Source organism: Corylus avellana, chromosome 5, assembly GCF_965113065.1.
Source record: "Corylus avellana chromosome 5, dhCorAvel1.hap1.2, whole genome shotgun sequence".
Classification (NCBI taxonomy): Eukaryota; Viridiplantae; Streptophyta; class Magnoliopsida; order Fagales; family Betulaceae; genus Corylus; species Corylus avellana.
In genome coordinates, this window is record NC_142494.1 from 3119423 (window position 1) to 3128571 (window position 9149).

Genomic DNA, 9149 nt, shown 5'->3' on the forward strand with positions numbered 1-9149 from the left:
ACTTTCATCTACTTGATTTCTCTTCGGCGTAGTGAGTTGCTAGTTGTTTTTCTAGATTAGGTGAAACGGTTGAGTTGCTTATATTTGGTTATGTTCTTTTTTTCTTTTTTCTTCTTGTTGTTGTTACTATTTATAATTTCTTCTGTTGTACTAAAAAAAAAAAAACTTTTACAACATTGCGTAGTACCAGTGGCTTTCATATAAAGTAAGAAGACTCTCTCATGTAGACCCTAAATTGAATTGAATCTTTTGTTTAAAAAAAAAAAAATTAAAAAATCAGAAAAAATCGATCCTAACCCAAATTGAAGGGATCAAATTAAGCTATACTTTAGCCAAAAAAAATCCTCGAAACATTTAATTAAGAGGAAATTGCATTAGGTCAATTTTTCTTGGTATAATGTGCGTTGTATATATCTTCTTCTTTTTTTAATTAAAATTGTTATATTTTTTTGTAATAAATTGTTTATTTGTTTTGTTTATTAAAAACGCATACCCTTTATAAACTTCATTTACGTTAAGACAGAATAAGTAAGAATGATTTGGCATAGGTGCTGGACGTACCAAAAACTACACCTTGGGATAGCCTGTAGATAAATATAACGACACCGTTTAAAATGAACTACTGACGCGTAAACAAATTTTAAGGGTAAATTGGCGGAATTGTAGAAGAAGTCACCGCAGAGGAGCCACCCCCCGCGGTCACGCCCTATGCACCCTTTGCACGCACCGAGTCTCTAAACGGTTTCACACAGTAGCGAGTGCCCAAAACTGCCTCTACACAGACCAAAACATACGCATACTTGCAGAGATTCACAAACGCGTCCAAACTAAGAGACGATATTCCCTCCCGCAACACGTGTCAACCCATATCAGCGAGGTTTTCTTATTTCTACAGCCGCGCGAGTATCGTTGTTTATCCCTTCCCGCTAAAATACCAAATTCGAATCTGAATTTGACATTCATTCCTGTACATTTCCATTTCATTTCAACGCCACTCGCTATAAATACCTTTCTCCTTGTTTTCACTCACACCGTGAAAGTCTGTTTCAGTTCCCAAAAAAGCACACCATGAGAGCTCCTAAAACCGCTGCGATTGCTCACAAGAAGCCTAACGCCGAGTAAGCTCTTAACTGCTTTCTTTGCTGCGTAACTCTACGTTATGGTTTAGCTCTCTTTGTTTTCGTTTCCGAAAATCTTTGTAACTGTATGTTTGCTGTGTTTCTATGATTTTTGGCTTTGTGAATTTCTTTTCGGCTTTGTAACTTCGTGAATTGCTCCGTTTTCCTTTTGAAATTCGTGTTGTGCTCTGTGTGTGTGTGTTTTTTTATGCTTATGCTTCGCTGCTGTGAATGTGCTTCTGCTTTGTATCTCTACGCTCCGATTAAGCTTTTGTCTCAGTGTTTTCTCTTTAGATTTTAAATCTCGCATTATGTTCGTCCGCTTCGTTGTTAGAATACTCATAAAACTCTGGCTCTTCTCTGCTTCGTCAAATTGTTTTGTTTAAGCTTTTTGTGTTCGTGTTTAAATCTGCTTTTTCCATCAATTATTTTTGTTATGATTCAACCTCGTCTTTTCTTGTCATTTTCTTTGCGAATTGCGATTGCTCTCTCTGCTTTCTTATTATCATTGTGCTTCGATTTTGCTTTCTTAGTTTTCTATCTCACATTTGCTTTCTGTGCCTCGTGTACTTCTTAAGGATACTGAAGAAAGGCAAGGCTGAGACGAAGACGAAGAAGGACAAGGCGAGGAGTAAGAAGGACCCCGATGCTCCGAAGCGTCCCTCCAGTGCGTTCTTTATCTTCATGTGAGTTCGTTTTCTAAAACTTCTCATTTATTGTGCTTCATACAGCGACGTTTCTGCTATTTCACTGTTTTCATTGCTTTTTTGTTCTCTTTGTTTTTTGAAAAAGTTTCTGAGATGTGTGTTCTGGCTTTGAATGAATGACAGGGAGGATTTCAGAAAGTCCTTCAAGGAGAACAATCCTGATCAGAAGTCTTGTTCAGCTGTGAGACCAAAACTTCATTCGCTTACCTTCCTATCACTTTTTTTTTTTTTTTTTTAATTACAATATATTCTCTCCTTCTGTTTGGATCCTGAGAAAACGGAGGAAAATAGAAGGAAAACATCTATAATTACCAAGAATAAACTGAAAGCCTTGAAGTCAATCTTGAGTTGAGCTGTTAGTTCTTTTAGCAGAAATTTGAATAACTAAGACTCAAAATTTTAGTTTCTCTTCTTTTCCTTCGGTTTCCTAGCAACCAAACAGGAACTTACTGTTTCGTTATGGAAAAAATTTAATTCTGAGATATGCTAATGTGCAGGTTGGAAAAGCCGGAGGTGAGAAATGGAAATCAATGACTGATGATGTAAGATCTCCAATCTCTTTGCCGAAAGTCCTATAAAATTTCAAAGCAATTAGAAAAAAAGCGCGAATGGCATTAGATCTCTGAGATCATATTTTTTGACATTACTGTATATATCTCACTTTGTAAATTGCAACGGAAAGCATAAAATGTGGTTTGTCTAAGTTATTTAGGAAACCATTAAATCTATTTTTTCCTTTTGAAATCAGTGGCTGAGAAACTGCTTAGATTTAATTGTATTGTGGTATTTGTAATTTCTTCATAGGAGAAAGCTCCCTATGCTGAGAAAGCCGTGAATAGGAAGGTGGAATATGAAAAAGTCGTCCAAGCATATAAGATTAAGCTCGTAATTTTGCTTTCTCATTCAGATTTTTTTCTTTTCATTAACTGAATTTTAGAAATTATAAATTCCACCTAGTTTCTTCTCTCTGTTGCTCACATTGATTCTCTCTCTTTTTCGTTTTCCTTTTTATTTTTGGGATTGTAAGACTCAGAATAACCATGGATGCAATGAACTGCCGGAGGAATCTACGACATCGACTTCTGAGGTCCACGACGAGGCAGACCAGGAAGCCAGCTCTTAGGTATACACTACACCTTTCCCAGCTAAAGCTATTTCTGGAGAAAGTGAACACAAGTTGAATGAGTACTAGTGCTCTGAGTCATTGAATTGAAACTAGTGCCTGGTTTTTCATGTTTAATTACTACCACCTTCTACATCTTCTAGACTTCTAGTTCAGATTTAAGTTACAGAAGTGTAATACTGGTTGAAAAGGGATTGACATTGATTGTTTGGTATAATCCTTGCAGAGAAATGGGAGCTGGGAATGTGTACAGAGCTGGGAAAAAGTTTGGAGGTTCTCGTTTGTTTCTTAGCTTTTATGTACTGCCACTACTTTTACTACTACTTCAGAGTAGGAATTGGTAACCCCACCCTATTGGGTGCTGGATTGAGATCCCTGCTTTCCTTGGGTGCAATGCCTCATTGTCATTGAGTGTTAATGTTCGTGGTTTTCTAAGTACCTATGGACTTAGTTGTCAATAACCGATATGGCTTTTACGTTGCTTCTGTTCTCACTATTGCCTTTGTTTCTGTGGTGCTTTCTTTCTTTTTATCCTTTTTTGGTAATGAAGCAACTTAGGGGCAACTTTAGTAAAAAGAGATGCTAAAACTTTGGTGCACCGTTTTGGCTGAGGTGTTTTGAATTGAAGTGGCTTTTGGTGCCAATGTTGCTTGGGCTTTTTACAATTAAAGAGAGATATGCTGGACCCTGGTGATTGCGCTTAAGCCCTATCAATTTGAGATATCTCTCTCTAAAACGGACATTAGATGTGACGTGAACTGTTATGGTGATATTGGGCCTTATATGGCATTTATTCAAGGGATTGGGTATGAAATGACTAGGAACTAAACTAAAACGTGTAACCTTTTAAAAGAGATTGTGCTTAAGCCTTATCAATTTGAAATATAGCTTCAGGTTTTTACATGTTCGAAAATTTAGTCTGAATTCTCTAGTTGAGACACTTGGCTTTAACTTGACAACCTGTAAAGCAAGTTTCAAGGCTACGTCTAAGTGTTGGACACATCAATCTGTGTCATTGAAAGCGTGCAAAGCATAGAACCTCAGAATCTTATCCACGCGGTTCCATCAACCATTGTCTCGAGTTTTCAATTTTTCATGGTCCGTTCAATTTGCTGAGGGCCTAAGAAGATTAGACACCCACTATGACTAGTATGGAATTTTTGGTTATAAGTGCAAGGTGTTTAGCTTTACTTCCATTTATGGTAAAAGCCCACAGCATTTGAAGTTTGGAAAAGATGAAAAGGTCATGGCATCCAACGACTAAAACCTAGAGAGGATAGATGCTCTTTCTTTAATGGGCTTCCAAAATAATGATGACCAAATTTTACACAAAATAGGAAAGGAGGAGAAAATTTACACAAGCATTTTCCTTGTTAATGTAGCGAAAACAAAAATTGTAGCAAAAAGTTGTTAATTGCAATGAATTGCTTTACTGTAACTACATCCACAATTGCCAATGCACCTTTGAAAAGAACAATGAGATAACAAGAAAGAAACAAACAAGTAAGCCAAAAACCTCTATTACTCTCACTTCTTCTTTCCTGCTTTCCCTTCCTTTCGTCTAACAATTTCATCAGCATATTTCACACCCTTACCTTTATACGGTTCCGGGGGTCTCCATCGCCTAACAGAAGCAGCAAACTGACCGATGGCGCATTTGTCGTATCCACTAACAGTAATTCTGGTGTTGTCATCCACCTTCACTTTTATGCCATCAGGGATTGCCATTCTAACTGGATGAGAGAACCCCAGGTTTAGTACCAAGTCTTTTCCTTCTACTGTTGCACGATATCCAACACCGATCAATTGAAGTTTCTTCTCAAAACCTTTAGATACTCCCACCACCATATTGTCGGTAAGTGTCCTAAGCAAATGTTTTGTTAAGAATCCAAAGATTAGAACAGTCATTCAACACAAAACATTTTCATAACTATTCCAAATATCATAACATATTTATTTTTTCCAAGAATGGTTTAACTGGTAATTTTTTATAACATTAACTTTTACCTCATAAATCCAGCAAATTCCATTTCCACAAGCAAACATTGTGCCGATAGATGAGTAGATGTTAATAAGATAAGTGATTACAGTAGCTTTATGGTCAACAAGCCAAATCATAATTGGTACAATAAGCCTGTTTCCAAAGTGGAGAACTACACAAGCACTCGAGTGTAGCTGGGTGCATGTGTGCGTGTTTATGTGTGAATGTTTTAAAATCAAACGCTTTAAATATTTAATCTCGGGTCAAAATATATATGGTGAAATTTCCACAATGATTAACAGTAGAAGTAGAAGTGCTCAATGAGACTAAGAAAGTTAAGTACTAAAAACAACTCATAGAGATAATCTGCACCCAACCAAAGAGAGCATCAAATAATGGTTCTCAGTCATATGTTACAGCATCCCTTCTTCAAACATAACTTTTGATCATTCACAAGAGTTTTTAAGCATTGAATGATGGTCTTCAAATTCTCAAATTAAATGGTATTCTAGATGTCTATCCGTTAGGTTTTATGTTGTTGGCAGATTCCATGTCAAAACCAGTTGGAATGCAACTGTAGGCTTAGTGGTTGAGTTGGTTTTAAATTTGAGGTTCAAAACAATGTTAAAATATAATGACAAAATGCTCCGATTGCAAGTCCGTTCAATAGCCATTCAAAAGCATCCTTCAAGTACTTCAAGAATTGAGATCTAACAACTTCGATTGCAAGACGCTCGAACAAAGGTCTTCAAGCTTTTAAAATTCAAGCTCATGAGAGGCTCGATTGGAAGGGGGATCGCACAAAGTTCCGAAGCGGCTGAATCAAAGCGGTTTACAAGCTACCACCGAGAGCTCTGTTCGCAAGCACACCGAACGTAGGTGTTTCACAAGGAGCCAAAGAAGTCCAATCGCAAGTCTGTTCAAAGGAGATTCGAACGTGAAGGCTTTCGAGCTAGATCCGAGACACCCAATTGCAACGATGTTTAAACACCAACGATAAAACTGTGAAACCCTAGCATGCGTCCGAACACGTCATTAACCCGTTCAAATGCCGTAGCCTCAGACACAGCTTTTCTAAATCAACTTACACCTTAAATCCAAGTTTTCTCAAGGTCTATATAAGCATCATAACGTACAATTTTCAGAAAACTCTGAGGCTATGATTTTTTGTTCTTGGAGAGAGCTTTTGTGTCCCTATGCCTTCATTCTCTAACCTTTCCTAGAGTTCGCTAAACCACACAAACCAAACCTTTGGCCACCAAAGTTCTGGATTGCTGAGAAAGCTTGATAGAAGATTAGTCAAAGTTCTAGAGCTACTATGATAGGAAACAAACGAGTTGTTTGTTGGGTACAATTCAGGTTTACTCCAAAGGTCTTGTAAGTATAATTGATTGTAATTTGAATCTTCTATAGTGGATAAGTTTCATGGGGTTGGCTGCCCCTGAAGTGTTTTACTTTTGAAAAATTCTTCAAAAGATTTCCACTTTGTCACCAAAATTCTTGTGTTTGCTTTATTTTATGCTTTGGTTAATTTTGGTGATATTGTTTATGGTTGTTAATTTTAAATTGATTGTGATTATTGAGATTGTTAAGAAACCACCTATTTGTCCCCTCTAGGTGTTATTTTGGGGTCATTGGACGAATTTCAAAATCCATATGATTTGATGGCAAAGAAGGAACACAATAAAGTAATCATCATGATCAAATACTTTTACCCCTGGCAAGAAGATAGCACCAAACAATCAAGTAGAAAGTAAAAAAATAATTGCTAATGGTACAATTATAACCAAAATACTTTTGGAACACTTTTATTAATTTTTGTTTTCAGGCAAATTATCTTTCCTTCTCTCCCAACAAATACAGACACATTAAGAAAAAAGCCAAGAAAATATTAAAATATAAAAGCGAATAAGTATTCAAGGAAGGGATCAAATGAAATCATCAAGGAAGGGATCAAATGAAATCATCTTAAGTTAATAAAAAATAAATAAATTAAAAAAAAAAAAAGTGTTAGTGCCAAAGGATAGAAGAATTTACCTAAAAAGCCCATGCATTTGGTTGGCCCTTCTAGTTTCCATCGCCTTGCTGACCCTTAGAATGCCAGATTCATCCCTCTCAACCTTCACTTCTCGTGGATAGCTTTGTGAAAGTTCCCCAAGAGGACCCTTTACTTTTAAGCCTTGGCCGTCCAAAGTGATTGTCACATTGGATGGCACTTCAATTGGCTGTTTTCCTATCCGTGATTCCTTACACACCACAGTTTTCCTCAAGAAACCAACACGATCTGCATGAACACTGGAAATACAAATTCTATTTCTCTCGCCCAAAAATAGAGACCTCAAATTGCTGAAACATGAAAGGAAAGTTGTCTCAAAATATCAGACTATTCAGTGCTCAAGTAACAAGTTTACCATCAAGTCAAATAATGCCACTACTACAAAAATCATCTTCTTCTTTTTGTCCAGGATTACTAAAGATTCCCAAACACACCATTATGCTCATACAAGAATGCATAACTCTCTGTTTGGTTGCTGATAAAACGTAGGAAGGAAATGAATGTCAATTGAAATCTTGAAGTGACAACAAGGAAAACCAATATCTTCACTCCGTTAAGTCTAAAGACTGCTATTTGGAGTAGTTGAATTGAGTTTCTCAATATGTTTTGGAAACAGAACAACAGAAACATAAGATTCACAGTTACCTTCTCCTTTTCCTACATTCTTTCCGCAAGGATCACAACAATGAAAGGGAAACAACTAGCAATCATACCCCTGAATCATATTAACTATACGTCTTCTAAAATCATGTAGACAGGAAAATTGTTACACATCCTCTTATTATTAATCCACTGGCTTTTGGTCCAATAGCGTCACATTTTAGAAAAAAAAAAAAAAAAATCAAGAAGTTATACAGCTTGAGAAAGAGCAAAAAGTAGGCACTAGAGTTGGGGATACTGCATGAAACAAGATATCAAATCCAAAAGTTAAATAATTCAAGTTTTAGCATAAAATTCATAAAATTTGCTTGCAATGACTAATGCACATGAGGGTACTGTGGTTGAACCAGGAAAAAACCCATGTAAGAAATCATACTACCTGAAGTTTAGAGCCACTATTAGTACTTTTGAAAGGGATAGTTCTCCTTAACACTTGCACACAAATCGCAAGGAATATGCTTCCAAAGAGAACCATAGCGATTCAACTATACAATTCCCAGATATAATGAGAGAAAAAAAAAATCTATCATATCAAGCACTCAAATTTGAATCAAGAAGACCCATCTGAGACACCTAATATTCAAACTCAAATAATTCAAGTACATTATAAGAAGAAGAAAAAAATCGATGCAATCTTGAGGTAGCTGAAACCCATTTCATGATTAAAAAAAAAAAAAAAAAGGATTATAATTTTACAATAAAATTCAAGCTACCCAGAAGCCTATAGTGGAATTTAAGTGTACCCACATATACTTTTATATATTTTAAGTGCACCCACACACACATATATATATATCCCACAAATTTTATTTAAAAAAAAAAAAAAAAAAAAAAAAAAAAAAAAAAACACCATTAAAGTACAAGTATATGATATAGAAAGAGACGCATTAGTGTTAAGAGTTAGGGTTCTGACCTTGTTTGGAAAGAGGAGGTGAGGGAGGAAGCCATTGTTAAGAGCTTGTGAGCATCAGCTTTTAGAATGTGAAAGCACTTCGGTGGATTTCATGAAGAGGAAGAAGAGGCCGTCCAAATAGACAAGGTTATCCACTGTGAGCAGTCATTTAAATGACGTAAATATCCCTTGTAAGAGAAGGAAACCTCGAAGTTACCCTTGCATTTAAGCCCAATAGAGGGGGACTAGGCCCGGCCAGTACCTCCCCTAAGCCCAGTCAAAAGTAACCAAATAGAGAAAAAGGACCCGTGGTTTTGAAGCACATTTCTCACACAGCACAAAAGTAGCTATCTGCCTTATTCATTCTTATCCGCAAAGATGCTCCCCTATTGGACAAAAGGAATTGATGCTCGTTGGACCTGGATATGCTTTTTTAACTGTGTCACGTTCATATATACCATGCTTTACATTATGACTCAATTGGCATTGGTGGTTTAGACTTTTTATCATGTATGAGTATGAAAAAAGACAACTTTTTTCTGTTTGTGTGCCATTAAGAGGTGTACCATGTGATATTGTCTTCTTCGAGCACCTTCTGGGTGGTTAAATTCT

At 36.4% G+C, this 9149-nt stretch overlaps 2 protein-coding genes across 3 annotated transcripts; one reads left to right on the plus strand and one right to left on the minus strand.

Moving 5' to 3' along the window:
* The first annotated feature begins 1045 nt into the window (after nucleotides 1-1045).
* Nucleotides 1046-3406, plus strand: LOC132183080 (high mobility group B protein 3-like). Of its 2 annotated transcripts, none has more exons than XM_059596475.2 (7): nucleotides 1046-1118; nucleotides 1697-1804; nucleotides 1949-2006; nucleotides 2323-2367; nucleotides 2630-2710; nucleotides 2853-2948; nucleotides 3175-3406. In XM_059596475.2, the coding sequence occupies exons 1-6, from the start codon at nucleotides 1069-1071 to the stop codon at nucleotides 2946-2948; spliced, it is 438 nt and encodes a 145-aa protein (XP_059452458.2). In that variant the 5' UTR covers nucleotides 1046-1068; the 3' UTR covers nucleotides 3175-3406. The 2 variants fall into 2 exon arrangements, with proteins under 2 accessions (XP_059452458.2, XP_059452459.2); XM_059596476.2 differs by having other exon boundaries at nucleotides 2859-2948.
* Nucleotides 3407-4218: 812 nt separating this feature from the next.
* Nucleotides 4219-8683, minus strand: EMB2394 (Ribosomal protein L6 family). Its single transcript, XM_059596525.2, has 3 exons — nucleotides 8559-8683; nucleotides 6967-7275; nucleotides 4219-4812 (listed from the first exon to the last, which is right to left on the minus strand). Exons 1-3 carry the CDS (start codon nucleotides 8591-8593, stop codon nucleotides 4476-4478), a joined length of 681 nt encoding a protein of 226 aa, XP_059452508.1. The 5' UTR covers nucleotides 8594-8683; the 3' UTR covers nucleotides 4219-4475.
* Between the last annotated feature and the right edge of the window lie 466 nt (nucleotides 8684-9149).